This window comes from Aulonocara sp. 'chitande type north' Nkhata Bay, linkage group LG17, assembly GCF_057382095.1.
Source record: "Aulonocara sp. 'chitande type north' Nkhata Bay isolate Kocher_YH1m ecotype deep benthic linkage group LG17, A_spYH_male_GT1.1, whole genome shotgun sequence".
Taxonomy (NCBI): domain Eukaryota; kingdom Metazoa; phylum Chordata; class Actinopteri; order Cichliformes; family Cichlidae; genus Aulonocara; species Aulonocara sp. 'chitande type north' Nkhata Bay.
The window spans coordinates 17,724,975-17,750,833 of NC_141360.1; the positions used below are offsets into that span (position 1 = coordinate 17,724,975).

General features: G+C 40.4%; 1 protein-coding gene and 1 pseudogene across 2 annotated transcripts; both read right to left on the bottom strand.

Moving 5' to 3' along the window:
* Positions 1-6,360: 6,360 nt before the first annotated feature.
* On the bottom strand, positions 6,361-24,238 carry LOC147309893 (desmoglein-2.1-like). Of its 2 annotated transcripts, XM_086268561.1 has the most exons (14): positions 24,037-24,238; positions 21,001-21,126; positions 20,587-20,745; positions 20,332-20,473; positions 19,784-19,941; positions 17,953-18,087; positions 17,655-17,840; positions 16,699-17,114; positions 16,448-16,590; positions 15,686-15,907; positions 9,602-9,844; positions 9,239-9,369; positions 8,812-9,114; positions 6,361-8,614 (listed from the first exon to the last, which is right to left on the bottom strand). In XM_086268561.1, the coding sequence occupies exons 1-14, from the start codon at positions 24,079-24,081 to the stop codon at positions 7,556-7,558; spliced, it is 3,468 nt and encodes a 1,155-aa protein (XP_086124687.1). In that variant the 5' UTR covers positions 24,082-24,238; the 3' UTR covers positions 6,361-7,555. The 2 variants fall into 2 exon arrangements, with proteins under 2 accessions (XP_086124687.1, XP_086124688.1); XM_086268562.1 differs by lacking the exons at positions 21,001-21,126; positions 24,037-24,238 and having other exon boundaries at positions 20,332-20,456; positions 20,587-20,712.
* Positions 13,259-14,339, bottom strand: LOC147309894 (uncharacterized; annotated as a pseudogene).
* Positions 24,239-25,859: the final 1,621 nt, after the last annotated feature.

Below are 25,859 nucleotides of genomic sequence, written 5' to 3' on the forward strand. Positions count from 1 at the left end.
ATTTTACAGAGGGCACCACACCCAGACAGTAAATGTTTTTTATTATGTGTCCTAAACAGGACACTAAGGCGTTTGGTCAAAACAGTTTAGGGGTCCGATGTTGGCTCACATTTCTTCTTCAGCTTTCTGGCCATCTCCAGTTTGAAGAAGACCCTTCTGCTGTCAGTGCTCCCGTAACCATCTCTTGTCCTCCAGTGTAGTGTTAAAAGGAGGGTATAGTGCTGTCCCCGCTTTTGTTCCCCAGTAGCCCTAAACCTCTTGCATATGAAACTCACTACTAGGGATGGGTATTGATAAGATTTTAACGATTCCGATTCCATTTTCGATTCTGTTTAACGATTCGATTCTTTATCGATTCTCTTATCGATTCTTTTTTTTTTTTTTTTAAAAAGGAGAACACTAAGGTCGATTAGCTCAGAGCTTTGTTTTATATCTTCTCTTTGAACAAGATAGAAATTTAGGAGTAACATGGCCTTACAAACCCAACAGTGAGATCTTGAGAGATCCAGCCTACGGCTCTTCAATGGGGTGTCACAGGGTCCCCAGGAAAAAAAAATTGTAAATGTAAAATAATAAAATAAATATTCTTGTGAGACATATCACATATTGACGGGGTCGGGTTATGTTAAAAAGTATAAATTGTTATACTTTGTTCATTGGTTCAAAGGTACCCCACACTTCTTTTTTTGTTTGCTTGTTTGTTCTGGTGTATTTTTCATTTGAACTGTTACTCTGCCAGAGTACTCATATTTACAAGATGGCATTGAACGCCCCATTGGTGTATCAGGAAAACTATTTTGTACGTATGTTCCTTGAAGGGGATTGAAGTCGTTCTTTTTTCCACCGCAGCGAAGGGCTAGGAGTAGGAGAGGAGCTGCTGTATGTTTTTGTTATCGATCTGATTGTGAAATAAAGCATATGCAGTGAGAAAGCAACTCCAGGAGTCATCCCTGCCTTAAAGCTGCAACATTCTTCTGTAGCAATAACAAAGTATAACATAAATTGTTCTGTGGCAATTACACAAGAATATCCAGTAATGTCCCTGCCTACAATTAAACACATTCACTTACCAAAAATCGGGGGCATCTGCTGTGGTAAATGGGTGCAAGCCTTTGACCACAAACTTAGACACTGCTCGGTGACATTAGTCTATCCTGGCCTGAAAGGAGACGCTACCGGTAGACTGCAGCGAGAACTGCCAGCGAGCGCCAGCCAGACTCTGTCTGTCTCTCTCATCATGGTCACCTACATGTACAGTAATGGCAGGTCTTGTAATAAGGCAGATTGCGCTAACATAATATGCACTGTTAGTTGATTATTTACCTGCCGCATTAACGGGAGAGGACGTGCAAACGTTACCGCTGCTGCTGGGTTGAGAGTCACGAGTCCGGAGCGGAATTAAAAACGCGTGTCATCGCGTGTTTTGTGAGCAAATGCTTTTGCATATTCGTAGTGTTTCCTCCCTTAAATGAAATATCTACTTTGCAAGTTGCCCTGTTGTCATCGGTTCTCATAAAGTATAATCAAACTTTTGAGCGTTTGAGCCGCTTAGGCGCCATGTTTCCTGCCAGGTAAATGACGCTCCGCAACGTGGTGACGTCATTCGGGGCGACTGGAATCGATAAGGGAATCGTTTGCAAAAATGGCAAACGATTCCAAGGAATTGAAACAGTGGGAACCGGTTCTCAACAAGAACCGGTTTTCGATACCCATCCCTACTCACTACTGTTGTTTACTGGAGCTGTTTTCACTAACATGAATCCAATTTGACATATTGTGTTGACAATTTTACAAAAAACAAAAGAGAGACTCTTTATTTCTTTGTGATTTATGCTATATAGAACAAACAACTATCAAGACCAAGGCTGTAACAAAGACCGATGTCCTCTCACAATTTAAGATCTGTCATGAGCAGAGCCCCAACTAGAAGATACAAGAAGATACACACAAAAAAAAAATCTACCAAACTTCAAATGGAGCTACAGGTGTATGGAGAAGGACTAATGGGTGAGGAAAAGTTACAAACGGAGTGCCTGCATCAAGCAATAAGGAATCACATAGCCTCACTCTGGGACGAGGCCCAACACATTTTTTTAACTGTGAACTGAACACTGCATATGGTGCCACAGTGTTCTTCATGAGCTTGGGGTAGTTGAGATGCATGCATATGAATGTCTAAATAGAAACCACAGACCTTCAGCATTCTCCATCATGACTTGTCAGCCAACGACTTGTCAACGACTACCAACCAGTTGCTCTCACACACCTGTTATACTGAAGTGTTTTAAGAAACTGGTCTGCTGCCACATCATGTCCTGCCTGCCATCCGCACTCGACCTGCTCCAGTGTGCATACAAAGCTAACAGATCAACTGAAGACGCCATTGCTACAACGCTCCACACCACCATCTCCTACCAGGAACAACAGGGGTGTTACGCCAGGCTGCTCTCTGTTGACTTTACCTCTGCTTTTAGTACAATACTCCCAGACAGACTAATAGTAAAACTGCTGGATATCGGACTTCCTTCTACCACCGGCTGCTGGATCAGATACTTTCTCTCTGACCGTGTACAAAGAGTTCGAGTGGGTCTTCATCTTTCCTCAGCCCTCAGCCTTAACACTGGCTCTCCACAAATCTGTGTACTAAGTCCTCTACTATACACTCTGTACACAACTGACTCTGTCAGTACCCACACAGACAATGCAGTCATTAAGTTGGCAGATGATACCACTGTGGTGGGGCTCATCTCTGGGGGAGACCAGACAGCATACAGAGCTGAGCTTCATAGGCTACCAGATTGGTGTGCGGACAACAACTTGGACCTCAAGACCACCAAGACAAAAGAGCTGTTAGTCGACTTCAAAAGGAAGAAGTCTGAGCTGCAGCCCATGAATATCAACAGGGAGTGCGTGGAAAGGGTGTCCAGCTTCAAGTTCCTGGGTGTGCACATAGACACAGACCTCCAGTGGAGCTCAAACAACTCAGCGGTTGCAAAGAAGGCCCAACAGCACCTCAATTTTCTGAGGATCCTCAGAAAAATGGACCTGCAGAAAGAGCTGCTGATTGTCTTCTACTGTTGCTCCATTGAAAGTGTGCTGACTGCATCTCTGTGTGGTTCTCCAGCTGCATCAGGGCACACAAAAAGACACTTCAGAGGGTCATTAATATGGCCTAAAAAATCATTGGACATCCTCTTCCCTCCCTGAAGGACCTGTACAGCACTCGCTGTCTCAGGAGGGCACGCACCATCCTACGGGACTGTACACACCCAGGACACCGGGTGTTTAAACTGCTACCGTTTGGCAGGAGATTCAGGTTGCTGAGGTTGCAGACAAACAGACTCAAGGACAGCTTTTACAACAGGGCAATAGCCCTTAGCAATGGTAACAGCTGACCTGATTGCCTACCTCCCTGGACTCTTTTTTTCTTATTTATTTATTTTATTAAGTAATTCCTTTCTTTTTTGCTCATACCTTTCTTGCACTTAAAAAATCTGCTTTAACGTTACTGTGCTGTGTTTAGTTGTGCTTAGTGCAGACAGTTTCCAATTTCGTTGTGCTATTGTATTAGGTATGACAATAAAGAGTTATCTTATCTGTCGTCTTATCTTACAATGGCGATCTTCTATGAGGCTGAACTGACAGGGAGTGAATACTGTGTCACGGCCGTTGTGGTTGACAGGCTAAGTGAAAGTGATGTGAATAATTTTTATTTACAATGACGTGAAACTTGACATTAAACAATTGAACATGAGTGAAAGGTGCAGGGAGCGTTTACAGGAGCATGAGTGAAAGAGCTATATACAACAGTGCAGGCAACAATCGGTGTGGAACCTGAGCACTAAAACAATGTGACCAGGAGCAAGCTATACACATGAGTGTGAGCTATGATCTATGGCTACGAAACACGGGTTACATGAACTTGAGGGAAATGTCAAGAGATAATTTTATAAACTTGGACATCATGAACATGATTATGTTACAGGGCTCCAGGAGTCAGTACATGGCGCTGACGTGGCAATGAGAATGACAAGCCGGAGATCAGAAACTTTGCAACAGAGGAAAGGAGAGTCACAGCGATGCCAAACTGACGTTTTGCTGAAATTGTTCCAGTGAGTTTTTCTTGCAGCTTACTTGTTTGCAGGTGGAGGTGTGTGAAGAGGGAAAGGCAAGACTGAGCAGGTCCGGGTGAGTTGGAGGTGATCCGATTCCAGAAGTCCAGGTGAGTTGGCAGAGAGGCAGGCAGGTGAGAGTGAAAATGGAGTCTGTGCTGGAGCTGATGTGGTGTAGGTATTTGAGAGAAGACTAGTGACCAGGTGAGGGGGATCTGTGGGACTGACTGGAGATGACATAGAACAAAGTAAGTAACAATACAAAAGCTACTCCAAAACATGAGTGAGCCGAGAACTGATGCTGGGTAGCAGACGATCTGGCGAAGAGTAGTAGTCAGTGCTGGTCTTAAATACTGTCTAAAATACAAGTGCGGCTCCATAGAGGAAAAGAGGTCAGGATTCCAAATTTACTCTCAAAAGTTTCCCAAAGCTAGTAAGGTTTGTGAAACTAACAATACAGGCACAAGTATTAAAACTCTACGGGTAGCACATCCATCAAAGAAAAGTTACTTGATGAACCACAAATTTATTTCATTGAACTAATACCATGTGCAGGTAAAAAGCATTGCTTGGTGATTGTTGACATGTTTCAAAAAATAAAATACTTATATTGATGATAAATTTATTTGTATAGCATTTTTCAAATCACTGGGATACAAAGTGCTTCACAGTTTGAATAAAAGCCACACACTGAAGATAAGTATGCAGACACATAACCAGACATAATCAACCATGCGATAAGGTTTCGGAGGCTCGCCTCTATATGTATGTAGATGGATGTTAAAATCACGTGCAATAATTATTTTATCTGTGCTGAGCACTAAAAAAAGTCTAAAAAGTCTGAGAAATCAGACTATAGATAATCATTTCTAGTTCTTAGTTCCTTGTTTAATTTTGTCAGTTCTCCTTCTCATGTTTAGTCTCTCTGTGTCCTCCCTGCATTCCTTTATTTTTGTCAGTTTTGTCTCCTTGTTTGTTTCTGGTCTCTGTCTCTGTATTTGTTTACTTTTGTCTTAGTGTCAAGTCTGAAACAACAAGGGTGTGTGATGTGCTCTTCGCTTTCCACCTACAGCTTCATTGGAATGAAAAGTAAAAGGGTTAAAAAGTGCCCTTCATCAACAAGAGCACGTCCAGCTCCAACTAAGTTATGTGCAGAGTGAGACTCCTTGTCACCAATGGGGTATCAGCAATGGAACACACACACCTGTTTAAAGAGTTTTTGTTTTGTTTTTTGTTTTTACTTAAAGTATTGGTGTGACTTTTCTAATCATTTTTACACATGATAAACATTGAAATGACTCACCAAACATCACAAACAGCGTGTATCAGTCACTCAAGGCACTCCTTTGCTGAGAGTTTCAACTACCCTTCACTAGTCCTGATTTTATCAAAAATAACTTGTGGCTACAGTAATCGAATTTCACAACCAATTCAGTAACAAATTACTTATGCAGAATCTGTATGGCAGCTAGAGTTATAGCGACTCTGGTACCTGATACATGACAAACCTGATCCTCATTTCCACAGTAAATATTACAATTCCAGCTGTAATCTCCTTTGTGATAACTACTACACAAATGATGGATTTTGATAAAGCACCAAATGGCTTTCTTAACTGGTCACGTCTCTCATGAATGAACAAATTAATCTTAATCCCTGGTGTGAAAGCGCTGGCATTTTTGGAAGCTTAATTTTATCAGTACTCCTATATTTTGCATCCAAATATTATACTATAAAAGTGATAAAAAATGATTGAAAGGATGGAAATGTAATGGAAAATTTGTGATTCAACTCCTCGAACCTCAGCATACTATTGGTTTGTAACGTCCTTGTACAAAGACAGGGGAAAAAACAAACAAACTAGCTGGATTCAAGGTCTTGATGCATTGCATTATCAGTCTGGTGTCTACATGATGTTGAGAGTTTATTCCCTGTGTAGACAAAGATTGCATCTGGGCAATACGTGTAAACGAGCTGTTATTATTGTGTTTATTTATCAGTGCTTGTATGAAGCCTTTTCAATTTATTTTACCAAAAGAAAGCATAGCATCACTCTATGATATTCTTTGAGTGTTATGAAAAGTGCTATGAACCAGTCAACTTACCAATATTTAAAAAAAAAAAGAAGATTTTAAATAATTAAATAACAAAAATGAACTCACTATATTCCAAATTTGAGTTCATGGTAGAAAAACGTGGAACTGACACAGGGAGAAAAGTGAACATAAAACACTTGCAGACCTTTAAGTGCTCCATACCAAAGATTTTATTATCTTAAGCATAAATGTTTTTCCCCAATACATGCTTTCCCATTGATATTAGGCCACCACATGAGTGTTCAAATATATGGTAATAAATGGATTGAGTTTTTACAATTTCTAACCATTAAAAATTATACATTCAAAAGGAAATGAATGAAACCCTAATACAACATTCAAACAACTGAAAAATGTCAATTAATTACTGAGTTGAAAGTGTGTGAACATGCAACACAAAACAGGGTCCCCATGTTATCCAACATTTACTTCTAATTGCTTCCTATCTTAGGAATATAAATCTTATGAATTCCCCTGTGCCTCCACATCTAGCAAACAGAGCAAAATCAGCCCACTCAAGACAACAACAAAAGCTACAGGTAAAGCCAAACCAGTTGAAGCTGGTATGAAGGAGAGCAAAATAGGATTTTCCCTATACCACAGCAGGACTACTTTGGAGGCTTTAGTTGCACAGTGTTAGTAAGGCGCCAGCTATCTTTAAGCTGGAAGTAGTCCCATCAGTCACTCTCTCACGTTCAGATAGTCCAGTTAACATACACATCCATCATAAAGTTTCCATATTAGAAAGAAAACAAACAAGTTAAAATAATGGTTATAACAAAGTTATATATTTGTAGCCATTCAATTTTATTTATTTAGAGCCAATTCACAACAACCAGTGTCTCAAGGCACTTGATATTGTAAGGTAAAGCCCCTACACTAGAAACACCAGCAGTCATGACCCCTACAGCAAGTGCATTCAACAACAGGAAAAAAAACCCCGTCCCATTTAACAGGAAGAAACTTCTGGGAGAACCAGGCTCAAACTGGGGCAGTCATTTGCTGAGACCAGTTGGCAATGAGGGGAAAGAGAAGAGACCAGAAAAAAGACAGGACACAAGGAAATAGTAGTGGTTTATAAAGTGAAAAGAAAAGTGAAAAGACCTTACTAGTATTTATTGTAATGTGTTGAATACTATATTAAACAATTTGCAATGAACATTTCATTTACTGTCTGTACTATTAAACATTTAAACCATTACAGAGATCTTTTGCATGTTTCCATGTAGCATACAAGAAAATTAAGCAGCACAGCTCCCACCCGTAACCTCATATGCACATAGTGAAGTCCTAAGAATAGACCTGGAACATATCTTTGCCAAAAGTTTGCACTTTTGCCTTTCTCAGTTAAGTGAATTTCTCCTGTACTTTGTGGGATACAGGGCCAGCGGATACTGTAACAGTAGAGGACCCAAACTTACTGGTCATAGAGCCAGTGGATTGGCTGTCCTTGTAGAGAATTCTTTCAGAGCCAAAGACCTCAGCCTTCTTTGGCAGACCATTTGCATCTTGAACAAAGTTCTCTCTGACCATTAGGATTTTTTGAGATCCAGGAAGGTCTCCTGGTTGTAGAGGACCTCCCTCAACATAGGAAGCCTGATTCCCCTTCCGCACTTTCATTGACCCTGCAGGGACCTTACCCTCTACAACCTTCATGGTCTGAGAGCCAGACAAGTTTGTAGCTTGGATCAAGTTTGCATGACTCCGCTGGGCACCACTGTTATCCACCAGCACCATGGTGGGCTCCTGGGCTTGTCCACTGGACAAGAGAGTGCTTCCCTGAACAAATACTCCTTGGGCAGGTCCAGATTGCGTGTTGTTAACCAGTATCAGGCCTTGAAGGTTGGTGGTTGGTGCTTCAGCCAGGATCATAGTGTTCTGAACCTGTGGTTGGACTACGTAATGCATTGGCTGCAACACAGGAGTGGTTGTGTAGTAGACAGGCTGCTGTTGCTGTATTAGGACCATCTGGCCTTGATTTGCCAACCCTCTTGTCATTGTATTCATCCCTTCCCTCACTGCAGTTGTACTTTCCTTTGCCATTTCAGAATGCTTGGTTGTCTTCATGACCATACTCTGCTCCACTTTGGGCATGGTTGGCTCCAGTTTGGGTGGAGGGGACAGTTTTTGTACACTCACTGAACTTGAAACTGAGGCTGGAGGATTGTTATAGACATTAGACACAGGAGGTGGCACTTGTTTGTCATCATAAGAAATTTTCTCGCCTCTGCACACCTCCGCGAGAGTCTTGAACTTTGGTCCAAGGTTATCAAGAAACTGAAGATCATTGTCTGACTCCAAAAGGCTACAGCAGCCTACTGAGCCAGCAGAGGACCCTTGGCCCTCATAATCATACACCAACAAACCATCTTTCACGCCAAGGTTATCATTTCCATCAGTGACTTTCTGTTGAAGTAAAAAGGACACCATTATTCAGATAGTATTTTTCATGTCAACTCTTGGTATGTGCAAGGAATTTTTATGAACAACTAAATACGTTTTCAGCCTTAAGGGCTAATCAAAACACGTCCCTATAATTAATTCAAATCTCTGCTTTGCTTTTCATTAGCTACTGAACCTTTCCAACTCATGAGATTTCTTACCTGATCGTAATATTGCCTCAAAAAGTGGTCTGGCAGAACCAGCCCATCATAAAGTCCTACACCTCCCAACGATTCTCTTGTCTCAGTCTCAGAGTAGAAACCACTTGGATCCTGTTGGTTCATGCCCCAAATTTCTTTTCTGTAACTACCTTGGTAGTTAGCCCCGTTCAGCCTATTAATGGATCCAACAGATTGTGCGAAATCAAAACTGCCCAACGCATCCATTGCTACAGGTTTTTGAGCCATGGCTACATTTAAGACATCTCCATCCAGTTGTGTTGGCAAGTTCAGTAGTGGCACGTCCTATAATTGCGCCAAAAATGTACATGTTAGTACAAAGTTAAAAATCACTTTGACACAACTTTCATGTAGGCATCACCACATTAGCCAATATTCTTCAGTGCAGTGAAGAAAATACAATTCTCACCGTGTTCTCTCCCTGACGTTCAGTATGGTAGTTGATGAGATGTGACTTTGTATCAAATGGCATCTCAGTAAAGAGGTCTGGGAAGGTTGCAGCACCTCCACATTTGCAGAAGAGTAGCAACAACGGAATCACTGTAAAACCAAGTTTTAATTAACCTTAAATGTAAGGTATGAGGGTGCAGTAATCCTTCAAGGAAGAAGCTATAATTTATATACACAATAAAGTAACAATAAATGTATCATAGTCTTACATCTGTCAGCAGCAGCTGTTTATTTAAAAAACTTTAAGGTGGTTTCCCTCTTCTCTTAATTATCCAAAACCAAAACCAATACATTATGGCAATTAGGATGAATTAACACTTACACAACAAGAGTAATAGGCCCAGGAGTAACAGCCCAATGCCTGCAGGTCCCAACTTCGCTTGTTTGCTTGGCTGACCCATGGCGCCTTTTTTTCCACACATGATTCCATCCTCACAGGTGCAAACTTCAACCTTGACTTTCTGTGGATCTTGACACATGTGCCCCTGCTGATCCTTCACCAAAAATTCCACCTCATAAATACCAGGCCAAAGAGACTCCCGAGACCGCAAGATAGCTGCAGTGTCTGTCAGAAAACAGAAAAATATGTGAAACAAATTGAACATGAATTAGATTATATAATTTCTGTAAAAATTGTGGTGGGATTGTTGCTACTGCCTTAATAAAATTCAATTCAATTTTAATTATCCAACAGTCGCCTCAAGTTGCTTTATATTGTAAGATAGATCCTACAATAATACAACAGAGAAAATGCCAACAATCATATGACCCTCTGAGCAAGCGCTTTGTCATGAGTGGGAAGGAAAAACTCCCTTTTAACAGGAAGAAACCTCCAGCGGAACCAGGCTCTGGGAGCGGTGACCATCTACTGAGACTAATTGGGGTGAGGGTAAGAAGACAGAAAAAAAGACATGCTGTGAAAGAAAGAAAGAGATTAATAACAAGTATGAGTCAATTCAGAGAGGCCTATTAACACATAATGAGTGACAAAGGTGACTGAAGAAGAAATCAATGCATCATGGGAATTCCCCAGCAGCCTAAGCCTAATGCAGCAAAACTAAGGGAGGATTCAGGGTCACCTGATACAGCCGTAACTATATGCTTTAACAAAAAAGGTACTGTACTTGATCTGGGGTTTGCTGCTTAGTTAGCTAAAACAAATCTCAAAGTAGCCAGCATATTAGGCTACAATTGTACTGTGCCTAATAACATGTCAAATAAAGTTGGTAGGGGTGTAGCTGATGATGTAGCCAGGTACACAGGTGCACCTTATATAGTACATGGTGTGGTACTTATACAGCTGTGGTGGCAGGGAAGGGTTTTTGGAGCTCCAACATGTGAGAGGTGAAGCTGTGGATTCAGGAGAAGTAGTGGAGGAGGACTGGGTGGCAGTCTTTATTTTCATGACTATTTACATTGTAGATTCTCACTGAAGGTATCAAAACTATGAATGAACACATATGGGATCATGTAGTAAACAAAAAAGAGTGAAACAACTCAAAACATGTTTTATATTTTTGATTCTTTAAAATAGCTACCCTTTACTTTGCACACTTTACATTCTCTCAATGAACTTCATGAGGAAGTCACCTGAAACAGTTTTCCAACAGTACTGAAGGTGTGCCCCAGAGAGACACTTGTTGGCCCTTGTGCCTTTTCATTCCAAAACATCTAACTGGGTTCAGGTCAGGTGACTGTGGCCATCTTGTGTGGCACTTCATCAATCTCCTTCTTGGTCAAATAGCTCTCATACAGCCTGGAGGTGTGTTTTGAGTCGTTTTTCTTTTGAAAAATAAATGATGGTCCAACTAACTCCATACTGGTTCAGTGTGTCTGCTTGTTGCTTTTCCTGAGTGGTGGTTTCTTAGCAGCTATTTGACCATAAAGGCCTGATTCATGCAGTCTCCTCTGAATAGTTGATGTAGAGACTGACTCTCTGCTGGAACTCTATGGGGCATTTACCTGGGCTCCAGTCTGAGGTGCTGTTAACTTGCAATTTCTGAGGCTGGTGACTCAGATTAATTTATCCTGAGCAGCAGAGGTGACTCTTGGGCTTCCTTTTCTCATGTGAGACAGTTTTTTTCATAGCGCTTGATGGTTTTTGCCACTGCACTTGGGATACACTGGGATACATTCAAAGTTTTAGCAATTTTCCAGACTGACTAACCTTTAGTCCATAAGTAATGATGGATTGTCATTTCTCTTTTCTTAGCTGATTGGTTCTTGCCATAATAGGAATTCTAACAGTTGTCAAATAGGGCTGTCAGCTGTGTACAAACCTGATTTCTGCACAACATAACTGATGGTCCCAACCCCATCAAGAAGGAAAGAAACTCCACAAATAAACCCTGACAAGATACACCTGTGAAGTAAAAACCATTTCAGGTGACTACATCATGAAGCTCACTGAGAGCTGTGTTGTTGTTTTTTAACAATTTTTCCTTTGCTACATAATTCTGTAGTGTGTATTATATAAAAAAATATTCCCGGCTCGCCCCTGCAGGCAGTCTTTATCCTCCTAGCTTGGGTCCTCTACCAGAGGCCTGGGAGCTTGAGGGTTATGCGCTGTTCCTAGGACTGCGCTCTTCTGGACAGAGATCTCAGATGTTGTTCCTGGGATCTGCTGGAGCCACTCGCCTAGCTTGGGGGTCGCTGCACTGAGCACTCCAATTACCACTGGGACCACTGTTACCTTCACTCTCCACATCGTCCCGAGCTCTTCCCTGAGCCACTGGCACTTCTCCAGCTTCTTGTGTCTCTTCTTCCTGATGCTCCTGTCAGTTGGTATTTGTTACATCTATCACTACAGCCGTCTTCTTCTGATTGCCCGCCACTACTATGTCTGGTTGTTTAGCCATCACCATTTTGTCCATCTGTATCTGGAAGTCCCACAGGATCTTAGCTCGGTCATTCTCGACCTCCCATTTTGACCTCAGGACTTTCAGGCCATAGTCGGCACAGATGTTCCTGTATACTGTGCTAGTCACTTGGTTATAGTGTTGGTTATGTATGCCCTGCCTGCTAGCATCTTGCACCCGGCTGTTATGTGCTGGACTCAGGGGCACCTTTACACATCCTACACGTCGGGTCTTACCCGGTGTGATAGACCCCAGCCTCTATGGATCTTGTGCTCAGAGCTTGTTCTTCTGCTGCCATGATTAGTGCCTCTATGCTGTCTTTCAGTCCAGTTTTGTCCAGTCACTGGTAGGATTTCTGAATGTCAGCCACTTCCTATATCTGCCGGTGCTACATACTGTACAGGGGCCTGTCCTTCCATGATGGTTAGTCCTCCTTCTTGGATTTGTGCTGCCTGAGGTATTCACTGATCACGCGGTTGATCATGATCATCTTCCTGATGTACTGGTGGACATATGTTGTCTCAATATGGAATGTTGTACTGACACTCACTAGTCCCCAGGTTCCTTTCTTCCGCATAGCACAGGTGTGTGAAGGACCAAAAAGCTCTCCAGAGAGTGATCCGTACAGCAGAACGCTGCTGCAGGATTGCTCTCCCCCCGCTTCAGGACACCTACACCAGGAGATGCCGGACTAGAGCAGCGCAGATACTGAAGGACCCGTCCCATCCTGGCAACAAACTGTTCCAACTTCTGCAATCTGGTAGAAGGTTCCGCATCCTCCGGGCAAGGACAGAGAGACTCAAGAGGAGCTTCTATCCCCAAGCCATCCGTGCCCTAAACACACACACCCGCCCTCTCACATCATCTATAATTGACTGAGACAGGACTCTTCCAGACACTAAACCAAGGCACAATGTACATTTCAATTCCTTTAATTTTAAATATGTTTATATTGTCTATCCTGTAAAATAGTCAGATATCTATTCATATTAATGTACAGAATTCACCTGCTTGCTGCTACTACTGCACATTCACCCAATGTATATACTATATATATATATATATATATATATATATATATATATATATATAATGTTCTTCCTCTACACCCCCCCCCCAATTTTTGCACATGTCGAGGAGCGTGTCAGACTACATTTCACTGTGTGTTATACTTGTATAACTATGCATGTGACAAATAAAGAACCTTGAACCTTGAACACAGTCTCAGGGTGCTGGACTTGTGGTGAAACCCTCCGTGCATGGTCAGGAACTGCCTGCTCTTGACGTCAGTGACTTCTATCTCCTCCTGTGGCCAGCTTATTGTCCCAGCAAGGTACCTGATTACAGGCAGGGCGAAGATGTTGATAGCCCGGATCTTGTTCTTACTGTTCAGTTGACTCCTCAGGACTTGCCTGACCCTCTGCAGGTACTTGGTGGTTGCAGCTTTCTTAGTGGCCTCTTCATGGTTCCCATTTTCCTGTGAGATTTGAAGGTGCTTGTAGCTGTCCTTAATGTCTGCAATGTTGCCTTCTGGTAGTTTGATCCCCTCAGTTCTGACTACCTTCCCTCTCCTTGTTATCATCCAACTATATTTCTCCAGTCCGAACGACATTCCAATGTCGCTGTTGTACATCCTGGTGATGTGGGTCAGTGAATCAATGTCTCATTCGCTCTTGGTGAACAGCTACATCTATGTAAATGAGGTCGCTGACAATTGCTTCATTCTGTAGTCGGTATCTGTAGCCAGTCTTGTCAGCGAGGAGTCAATCAAAGTTCCAAACATGAACTCAGAGTAGCTCCACCGTTGTTGATCCGTATTGTTGATCACTTCAAAAATTAGTTGGGGCAAACATTTTCAGAAGGTAAGTGGGAAGATTTCTCCAAGTGGTGAAGACGGCTGCACAAAGGGCATCTACTGTCTGGAGCTGTTGTCCATTTTTAAAAAAAATCCTTTGCCATCCATCCCCCCAAATTTGTAATTGGATTTAGATTAGGGGAACATGCAGGATGGTCCAAAAGAGTGATGTTATTCTCCTTGAAGAAGTTCCTTGTCCTGCGGGCATTGCGTACTGCAGCATTGTCCTGTTGAAAAACATAGTCGTTAACACACAGACGAGGGCTCTCAATCATGAGTGATGGTCTCTGCAACATCTGGACATAGCCAGCAGCCGTTTGACGCCCCTGCACCTCCTGAAGCGCCATTGTTCCACCAAAGGAAAAAGCACCCAAGACCATTATGACGTCCCCTCCACTGTGGCGCGTAGAGAACATCTCAGGTGGCATCTGCTTGTCATGTCAGTAACGTTGGGGTCTTCCACTTGACTTTTTTGTTCCACAATCCTTAGGATCATTTAAGAAATTCCAAATGACTGTCTTATTGTGCCCCACCTCAGCAGTGATGGTGTGCTGCAAGAGACCATACTTGTGCAGTTCAACAACCCAACCACGTTCAAATTGGGAAAAGTTTTTTTTGCCTTTGACGTCAGAAGGTCATGACAGTGTGACCACCTGACAGAAAAAGACAATGAATCCACATTTCTGCACAGATTTGGCCTTTTAAAGGTATGTGGTCCTAAACGTTTGATCAGCTGTAAAACAGCCTATTTCAGTTTAAGTGTTGTTTTCAATAAATTACATGCTCAAAAAAATGTTTTGTCTCACTCCCATTTCTTCTTGTAGCATGTTGAAAGCTCTACATTTTACCTTGTTAAGATCCAACCATGCAAAATATGATTTTTTGCCATTTTTCAAGTGGTCTTAAACTTTCGATCTGGACTGTGTATATATGTATATACATATACAGAAGTAAAAAGGAATCATGCAAATTGAAGTGAAATATAGTGAACTAATGTGATAACTGTAATAAAGTAGCTTTTGCTAGAAAGTGGTCAAAACTTTTATGTGAGAGGTCACAGGGAGAAGGTGAGACGATGCTTGGATGTCACATCAAGTGACTGGATGCAAATATTGGCCATGTGAAGATGGAAAGGTGGAGGGAAGAGGATGTATAAAACTCTTTGCAGGTAACCATTAGCCGTTATTTCTTTGTAGTTTTGTCATAGCGAGCAGAAGATCCTCTATAGCCAGAGTGTCTTCTCTTTCTTCCACTAAAACTTCAATAAAACCAATAGATATACAGCAACAATTTAGATTTGATTATTTAAGATTTTTACTTTTTTCTAAAATTTAAATTGATTTAATTATGTGATTATTATTAACTGATTGAGCCATTTGCTTTTCCCTTGCTAAATCACTTAAATAAAGCACCGTATCTGCAATTAAAGTTCATTTTGTTTATTTCAATTTTTTTTTTTGAAAACAGTTCGTCAGATAGGTTTGTTGTGGTACTGTTTTGAACGTGACCAATCACATTTGAGCCATCGTTTCCTTGGAGTCTATTTCTTAACTGTAAAAAGTCCGATAAATTTGGACAAGAAGAAGTTAACACAGAGAAGAGAGCAAGTACACACTCATCTTCTTTGGCCAGTCGGTGGTTCAGTCTCTGAATGTACCACACTCATGATATTGTGGTGATGTTTTCTACTCACCATTAAGATGCTCCACTTGCCATTTTCCCTTAGTGCCTTCTGGGAGGATCTCAAACACAAAAGGAGGTCCATTGGGAAATGCATCCTCATCATTAGCGTTCACTATAACAGCATCCACTGTTGTGCACATAGTCTCCATGTTACTTGTCAAGATGGGGCAGTGGTCATTAAAATCCTCCACTTGGATGGCTATGGTGCCAGTGGCTGTTTTATCAGGTGTGTCTGGTAAATTAAAAAAAGAAAAGAAATAAAAAGCAAGAATTTAACATTTTTCCTTTGATTATGTCCATTTTGTCAGAGATAAGTTCAAGAACTATTTGCTTTACTATTACTATTTTTGGACAAAAAGTAAAACTAATATTGATTTTGTTTATTTACATGAATCTTACTGCTGAATAGCCATTTTGTTTTTATTCATGACAAGTCGGCATTATACAGACCGTACAGATGTATTTAGCCAGCAATGTGATGCACTTGTAGTTATGTTGCATTAGGTTTTTAATCATGCATCAATACCCTGACAGTAAATAATAATTTTTTCGTCTACAAAATATCAGGCAATTTGTTTACAATATTATGTTTAGTAAAAACTATCACCGGTTGTGTTACATTTATGTTTTTTAATTTCACAGTAAAGGAAGTTGGCTTGACTAATAAGTGAGAAATTCCCAGGGGTTGCAATTCCAAAGCTACTTTTCAAGGGTACTCCCCTTACGTAAATAATTTTTGAAGTGTCGGCATTTATACAGTAAAGCAGCATACCTTCTGAAACGCAGAGTATCTTGGCAAAATATGTCCCATTGACCAAGTATGGAGATTCCCTGTCAGGCATCTTGTTCAGTTTGATCTCAGCTGTGACTGGGTCAATAGTTAGCCAGTTGTTAGGGTCGAATCCCTTAATATACCTACAGCAGAAATAAGCTATATTGTTATTACGGTGAATGAAAGGTGAAATTGACACTGTAGTTTAGTTTTAGTGGCTTTAATGTGCACTTATTTGTATATGCACTGACCTGACATTTTGAGCGGGTTTCCTAGTGTCTCCATCTATTGCAGGGTAGCTGGCAATAACATCTTTAATGTTGAAGGAGGTGCTTCCCTCTGAGACATGAATGGCTTTAACTTTGGGATCAAACTTTGCCCCTTCAGGCTGGTTCTTCACATTGATTTTGATAGGATAGGTTTTAAAGGGTGTCCCACCAGAAATCCCAGCAGCTCCAGTTGCACCCCCTGCTCCTCCTCCACCACCCCCTCCTCCTCCCCCTGCTCCTCCTCCTCCCCCTGCTCCTCCCCCTGCTCCTCCTCCCCCTGCTCCTCCCCCCCCTCCTCCAATAGTTATTCCAGCACTTGTCCCAGATCCATATGGCTGAGCCTTGTTCCTCACAGATAGTCCAAGTTCAATGTCTTTTACATCTTCATAGTCCACAGCCTACACAGATGACAGACAGAAACAAAGATTATCTGTTACAATTCATCATAATAATGACAGATGTTTGCATTTATTAATGGTCTTCCTGAGTTAAATGAAAACAATTAATCATTAATAATTCACAAACTTACTGCCAATTAGTACATGAGGTTAAAGAAAATGTCAAAGATATACAGAAATTCTATTCATAATTATATGGACAAAATTTTAGGCAGACCCAAGAACAGTCAGATAAGAGATGATGATCTCATGGGCATGCACTACTTAACTAACCGAAAAAATTTAACTATTTCACAATATAAAACATGTATTTGTTTTTCTGGACAGTACAGTTTGCCGGACAATTTGATCAAACGGACACTGGACTATTCCACCAGATTTGGTGTTTAAAATGCATATGCTCTGAGATATCAAGATTTCTATTTGCATTGTTTTTATGCTGTATTAAAGACTAGGATTAATAATAATAATAATAATAATAATAATAATAATAATAATAATAACAACAACAACAACATGTTTCATTTCAAACTGCAGTACCTTATCAAGCATTAGGATTCCCTCGTTGGTGTTGGGATCTGTTTTAATGCTAAAATACCCAGCCTCGTTGCCCTTGACAATATCAAATACAGCTTCCCAGTTGTCAGTGCCTTGCAGGTCCAGGTCCTGTGCTTTGATCCTCATCACCTCCACACCTTCTGTGTTCTCCTCAATGCTACCTTCATACTATAGGTGGAGAATATAAAAAAAAAATCATAGGGGTTATTTCAGCAATATGTTGCATATATTTGTAAATAACTACACAGTTGATTTAAAAGAGAGCAAGAAAGAAAACTACCTGCTCTTTTTCCAGAGTTGGTAGGTTGTCATTCACATCACCAACAGCTATAGTAACAGTGGTAGTTCCAGTGTTCCCCTCTGGTTTACCATTTAGGTCCTGACCTTTTACTGTCAAGATATACTGATCACATTTCTGAAATCACAGACCGATAAGTTACTAATTTCTTAGAGAGACTGCATCACACTTTACTGTAGCAATATTTCTGGTTAGCTATCCATTAGGTAGGTAGGCAAAATAGCTAACCAGGAACACTTTCAGTGATCAAAGGGGAAAAAACAAAAACTGTCCACTGATATAAATTTGGTGACTAGTATAGTCCATGAATTTGCCTTTGCCTCATGTTCTCCAGTGCAGGATTAGAGAAGGATCATAGGAGCTCGTACTAAAAAGACTGTTTCTCTAACTCCAAGTCTCTTTGTTCTGGTCACAAAGACCAGAACAAAGTTTCATGACTTTTCCCCCCAGCTTCCACACAGATTGAAGTTTCATTAGTCACTTTGTTCTAAAACTTCCCATTTACAAGTATAAGTCAGTTTAAGTTATTGGTGTTTGTTCTGTTTCCCCTATTGTATGTAAATATTATGGCCAAACCACTATAAAGGTAACCCTGCAGCGTCTTTGTGGTTAGGTCAGTTTGTGCTACGTCCACACTAGCCCGGATAGATTTAAAAATGGCATTTTTGTCTGAAAACGCTCCACATCCACACTAGCGTTTTCAGTCGTATTCACAGAGTTGTGCGTCCACATTGAAACGGCTGAAAGCGCTTATATTCCAGTATTGCGCATGCGTGAAAAGCAAGAAGATTCGGCCTGCCTCATTTCTGTCTGCCGTTTATTTACTTTCCATCTCTTTGAAACGTCACGGCAAAATGTCGAGGAAAAGCACAGAGTTTTTTTAAATGGACTAACAATGAGGTGGAGTTGTTGCTGCGAGTAACACAAAAGTACAAAGTTGCAAAAGTGAGTGAGAATTAAAGAATTTGAAGAAAAGCTATCTGGAGCATGTACATACTGAGAGCGTTTTGAGTTTTGAGAGCGTTTTGAAAACGCCATCTCAGTGTGGACGGGAGGCCAAAATGTAGAGAAAACGATGCGTTTTCAAACGAAAATGCATTAGTGTGGACGTAGCTTGTGAGTTAAGGTGGATATACTTTGTTTGGTTAGATACGGTTTTTTCCAGTAGAATTTATATTTAGTAGACATCTTTGAAGGGCCCATAAATTATATTTGGAACTTTGTCCTTTTGAACTTTTTTTTAGGGTAAAATAAAAATAACACACACACAGAGACACACACTTTGAAATCCAGAGTTTTCATTAAGCACCAAATATATTACATATCATGTTTTAACTGTTTAAAAGGTTTAATGTTTGCAAACTTTCTCATATTTTCTCCGTACTCACGGTCAGGTGTTCTGTAAAAATGCTGTTCTAAGCAGTTTACTGAATATATAGATAACCAAGTTGTTTGTTGAGATTAGGGTAAGGCATATGTATAAAAACAGAATTCCAGAGTGTGGAATTTAACAACAACAACAAAAAACAAATTACCTGAGCTGCAATAAAATGGTTAATAACCAAGATGATAATTATTTTTGGCAAATAATAGAAATATCAGTTGATTAACATCACTGCTCATTACTCTAATAAACATTATGTATTTACTGAACTTGGACTTTAAAATTCAGATGCTAGAATAATTATTCTAACATCTGATTGTATTATTAATAATCATATTATGATTATGATTATTATTATCATTAAATATCAAAATTCAAATAAAAAATTAACTACATAGCTCTGAAACTGGTGTGGGGTTTAGTTCATACCTCTCTGTCTAATTTGTTTTTGATGAAGATGGACCCGTCACTGTTCATGTAAAACATGTCATGAGGTGGTGTCTGGTCTATGATGGTATGAAAAACCTGGGAATTGGGATTGTCTGGTTCATCGGCATCCGTTGCCGCGACTTTCATAACAAAAGTCCCTGTAAGCATATCAAGGAATGACATTTTAATTTCTCAAAAAACAAAAACAAACAAACAAAACCTCTCTGTGGCATCTTCAAAAGTTGAGACTACGACGACCTGGATGATGGAGAATCTACACAGACAACATCAAGAGTTCTAGTATCGCCTAATACCTTCAACACAACCCATCTCACAGCTGATGTACATTAAAAAAACACCCTGTTCCATAATACATTGTTTAGTTTGAGTATAACATTACATTTAAGTAAGTTCAACCTGTAAGCAATGTAACAAAAACAAAAACTTTGTTTTCATTTATTAATTGAATATTAGTCATATGGGAATATGGAGTCATCACATGCCGGATAGTGATTAGTGAGGAATTTTCATAAAAACGAAGCACTAACCTCTCGGTGTAAGCTCATCCACACGCCCAGTATAGACGTCTTCAAACACTGGTGCATTGTCATTCTGATCAGTAACCTTGAATCGTACGTCGATGTTTTCCTCTGCCAGAGTGCCATCATTGTACCTAGCAACACCAGAAAGCTAAAATTGGAAACCTCGTTAGGTTTAATTAAGACGTTACAAATATTTATGTAAACTGTTGATACGGAATGCACTGAAGTCATGATGGAAAATAACCGTTTTGTCTCACTCACATTGTACATACTGATGAACTCTCTGTCAAGTAATTGGGTCACACGAATAAATCCAGTTCTTTCGTGAACTACAAACACATGGAAGGGATCTTGGTTTGCGCCACGGCCTTTCAGGAAGTATCTGAGATTTTCTTTACCATCATCTAAATCTGAATGAATCTGAAAATGAGATGAAAAGCTAAGCATAGCATAATTCACAAATATGTCATAATCATAGGACAATAACAACAACAAAGACAACACAGATTCCTTATAGATTCCTCATATCTTAGTATGTTAATGCTAAAAACCTTAATATATTGTATATCATGATTTTCTAACCCTAATAAAAATTATTTTAATCAATTTAATTAAAATAAAAAATTAAAAGATCATCAAAATAAAAAGGAATAAAAAACTAAATCAATGACTCACCCTGGCAACAGAAGTCTTTTTTGTGTGGTCCACATTTTCCTCCAATTTCACTGGTGGGGGAAGCCAGGCTCTTTTTCTTCTTATTAGACTGTCTCCAGATTCGGCTTTCGTCACAACAGCCTGGACCTGAAATACAACACATACGCTTAAATATGTTTGGAGAAATCACCAGCCATTTAAAGAAAACAAGAACACCCATTTTTAATCCTTGTCAAGCATTTCTTGGAATTACTGTCTGTAATTTAAAACCTAGAGAGATGCTTAAAGATCAGGTTTTTGTTATATATCAGTTTGAAAAACCTTAAAAGCAACAGTCTGCAATTGTTTGTCAATCTTCTTGTCTTTAGCAGGTAAAATATGACTTGGTGAATAATTCACTCACAGCAGGAAAGTTTCAGGTCTTTACTTTCAAAAATTCTTGCTCTGGCTGAGTTGTCACACACACACACACACACACACACACACACACACACACACACACACACACACACACGTATGTAAATATGTGTGTGTATGCATGCATGTGTGGCGTCTCAGCCAGCCAACAAACTCTGCAGGCTACATTGTGAACTAATCATAAATCAAGATGCTATTAAACTGTGCATGTAAAAACACACACCTTGCAGGCCCACACACAAAAGCTGACACATCTCTTGCCACTACTGGAAAGGTTCAGTTGAAGCATGTAAGGTAATAATGAGAAGAAAAGTAAGGAGTGGTTGTATACTTTTACTGCCATCAAATAACTCATTCAGAGCACTTAAAAACAACTCTCTATTCACTTGAAGAAATCTCTCTGAGGTCAGAACCTTATTTCCCACACTTTTATAACTATGAAACCAAATGTATTTATTATAGTGACCTAATGGTTTTTCAGAATGTAAAGTGAAGAATCAACAGTTATAGATAATAATAACATTCAGTTATGAACAACAGAATTTTTCCTGAGAGTTTTTTACTTTTGAGTTTGCGGTCTGAATGCCAATAGCTATTCCATCCGAATCACATCTTGATTCAAGCAACACCAAACAACTTTAGTTCGGTAAAAAGGTAAAATAGTACAAAGGGGGGAAAAAGCTCAGGCGTGTCCAAGCTGGCCTAGTTAATGCAGAGGCTGAACTAGAGTGTAAGCCAGTGTTGTGCCAAAAAGCGACTGAAAAAAAGTGATTTCAGAGTTTTCTGTGTGTGTTTTGTAGTCTACAATGCTTACTTATACTGTTAAACAGACCTTAGTGAACAGGATTTATGAATGGGTTAGATTCAGGGGTCTCAAACTTAATGAGCTGTAGGCCACTGCTTGCGCAGTCTTCTTATTGGAGGGCTGCTTACGTGTTCAAATAGTAAGAAAAAAACCCCCAAGAATACACCCACAAATATGTCTAAAAATGCAGTGGTTTGTTTTTTTAAACTTTAAATATTGTATAACAAGAGAAAACTGCAAACATGAGTGCAAATCTTTTTTTCCCCCTCACTCTTAACTGAAGCCTTTCAGTGAATTACCAAATACACAAACTGATACTCTCTTTCTGCCTAGACACGGTCCAGCACTTCTGCTATGATTTTGTTCGTATTTAACAAAATACAAATGCAGACATAAGAGTACACATTAGGTTTTGACTGTTAGTGAGAATTGTTTTCTTTACAAATAACTGTCACTGAACTAACACACCCGGTCCTTCAAGATGTTTGTACTCTCTGCTCATATTGCCTTCATATAAAATATATACTTTTTGCTTTTTACAGAACTTATTTTAACATTGCACTCAGCAACAAACAAATCCTCCCAAAGAAAAAACACCTAAAGGGCCAAATCGCATTATATTTTTTCACAGCAATATACAGTAGGGGTGACACAGTCGTAAGTGGTCCCTGGGCCGCGAGTTTGAGACCCCTGGGTTAGATATAAAATAGAAGAACTATTCCTTTTTGAAGTATCTTTATGACTGCATCATTTTAACCATATTATAATCAATCCAGTCCTCCTTGGTAACCTATCACATCACAGTTCTGCTCTATTTGTTACAACTTCTGCTAGCCAGCTCTCTCCCGAAAAATACATTTTTAATGTCAATGGCACTTTTTGCCGGGATAAATAACAGGATAAGTAACAGTCACTTTCCAAAAATTGATTAGAGCTTCTGATAGGGATGCTCCCTCTACCTCAAAATTACTTGATATATTTTAGGAGAGATGTGTTTGATCTATTTTTTGACAGATTATAGATCAAGCAAGTCATTTATAACAGTTTAAATGTGAGCAATCATTTTATGGCAAACACCGGGGTCTTGCCAGTGAAGCTGCCCCCGACACAATCTGTTTCCCCTTCTGGAGCGCGCCCTGGGCAAGGACAGCGGATCCAGTCGACTCCGCCTCAATTCCAACCAACAGTCGTGGCTGATATTTTACTTTAGTAAAAAAAGTTAAAGACGAATGTCATTACATTGCCGTTCATTTGTTTGGGTCACGACAGAAAATTATACATTTATTGTTGTCACGTTGTGCCGGAGGGGATTATTTCAGCAAACTGAGGACGTTTTGCCTGATAAGCGCATAATCACGTCTGCGGGAAGTCGACTTTTCTAAACTAACGCTCAATATACCAGATTCTCAAACCACATTTGTCAATGATTTGGACAGGGGGAGGAAATTGCGGCAGGTTCAGCTTGACATTATTTATAACACATATTTGATTTTATTTATTACAAATTATCTCCGGGATAACTACCTTGACACGGCATCACGTTTTAGCAGACGATCGCTTTTTAGCACCGGTTTTGCTTCATATTGCCTGCTGAAATCACGATGATGCTAATTTTACTATTCATAATTGTGATTAGATTTAAAAATGCTTGACTATAATTTGTTGTCTTTAATCTATTATACATTTTGATTGATTTATGTTTTAAAAAGATGAAAAACCTAAATAATAAAAGCAACAAAAGAATCACATTATGAATTAAGCTTGTTTCATAGAAAAAAAACTACTTTCCATATGAAAGTCTTTTCTAATCGACACAAAAGTCTTTCTGGACTCACCACAAAAAGTAGCAACACAAACACGGGCCAACAAATCCGAATCATGACTGAAGAAACGTCTCAGGGGAGTCTCCCAGCGGCATGGAGAGTTTCTTACTGTCTGGATAAAAGCTGTCAAACGACTATCAATTTCACTGGCATCTACTTAAGACTTGGAAAAGAAAAACATCACGCCAACGCCAACAACTTTTACTGCGATACAAAAGACACGTGGGCGTTACACACACTCAACAAAGGCAACACCCTGGCTGTTTCGTGCAGGTGTGGCATTCACTGAGCGCATGCGTGTAACCTGCCAAGTGCAAAGTAAGCCACACCCAGTTGTTCTTATAAGCTCATAAACATAAAAAACGCATAGTAACACAGGATACCTTACAATTTTAAAGATAATTTAAACATGTGAAATTATTTACTCCTGCACTAACCTCACCAGGCGGATGGATAACACTTCCCTTCCTTTTCTTGTTTGTTTTTGTGTTTTTTGTTGGCTCCCCTCCCGGGCCCCTGTTTCCTCCTTTATGTGCGTGCGTGCGTGCGTGCGTGTGTTCATTCATGCGTGCCAGTTTATGGGCATCATCAGGCCAAAAGGTATTTCCCACGCTGAAGCCAGCCACACCCGTCTTCCATCAACACTCACCAGCTGCCACTGAGTACCCTCGTTAGTGGCAACTATTTAATTGTGTTGATGCTGGATTGTTGAGTGGAAATTATCTTTACGTGTTGTGACTGAGTACACTAAACTAACCTCTACAGTACATCTTGTGTTGTTAGGAACCTAGAGAGGAGTGTGTCATGGTGGGAGTGGAGCGTTTGTAATTATCCAAGGTTGGAGCCATGTCTTTGAAAGTGTTTCACTATTGTTCACATTCTCACTGTAAATAAATGTATTGTCTTGGATCAGAAATTCCTGCATTTGGGCCCCGTTCTTGCCAACTGCATCTCCATGAGAAAATGTTTAGAGTTTTAAGGTGTGTTTCAGACCCAGTGCTCCAATGTTGGAATTTGTTCACCTCCACCATCAACGCTACATGTTGCTGCCTCCTGTCCTCTTCCTCCCTCTCCTCCCCCTGTTCCGTGGTAGCAGCAACTGCAGACACCAGATAAGTTTTCGGTAGAGTTGGAGAAAAGTGGGGGATTTCTCACCCAACGTGCGCTTGTTTTTAGGCAGCAGAATCGCACCTTTTCCTCAGACAGTGCCAAGGTTTCATTCATGGTGGAGCTGCTGATGGGACAAGCGCTAAAATGGGCTCAGGTGGTACTCAAAACTGACGGGGAGGAGCAGGCGATGCAGCTCGGACCAGCTACGCTATCCCATTCCAACTGGGGGAGAAGACTGCTGGCGGGTGAGTGTTTCTGTTGTGGGAAAAGAGGACACTAAATTGATACTTGCCCGTCGCAGCCAAAAGAGTCTGCCTGTCAGTAACTGTGGGGATACTAGGGTTCACCACTCAAGATGTTTCCCTGCCTGGTCTTACCTGCCAAGAAAAATTACTGTATATGACCCACACTCACTCGTGCGCTGTGCTGATCAAAGGCTCTGAGACTCTTGCTCAGAGCCTGTGTCCTTCAATCATGTGGAGGAGGTCAACCTGTTTTTGTTCCATGCCCCTGGTACTCCATTGGTTCTCGGCTGTCCCTGGCTTAGCCATCATAATCTGCAAATCGATTGGGCTAAGAATTGCGTTTCTGGTTGCAGTACCTGGTGTTACAAAACCTGTCTGCGGTCCACTATGCCCAGTATTTCCATTACTGAATCTTTCTCCTCTGCCTCACCGTCCCAATGACTGCAGTATTAACTTATTTCCTGGTGCTCTATTGCCCAC

Bases quoted from the DNA above. Each gene is read 5' to 3' on its own strand.
- LOC147309893 (XM_086268561.1), bottom strand. From the start codon at position 24,081: ATGATTCGGATTTGTTGGCCCGTGTTTGTGTTGCTACTTTTTGTG. The intron at 21,127-24,036 runs GTGAGTCCAGAA...GTTGTATTTCAG, and splicing joins TTGTGTTGCTACTTTTTGTG to GTCCAGGCTGTTGTGACGAA. The intron at 20,746-21,000 runs GTGAGTCATTGA...TCTCATTTTCAG, and splicing joins AAAAGACTTCTGTTGCCAGG to ATTCATTCAGATTTAGATGA.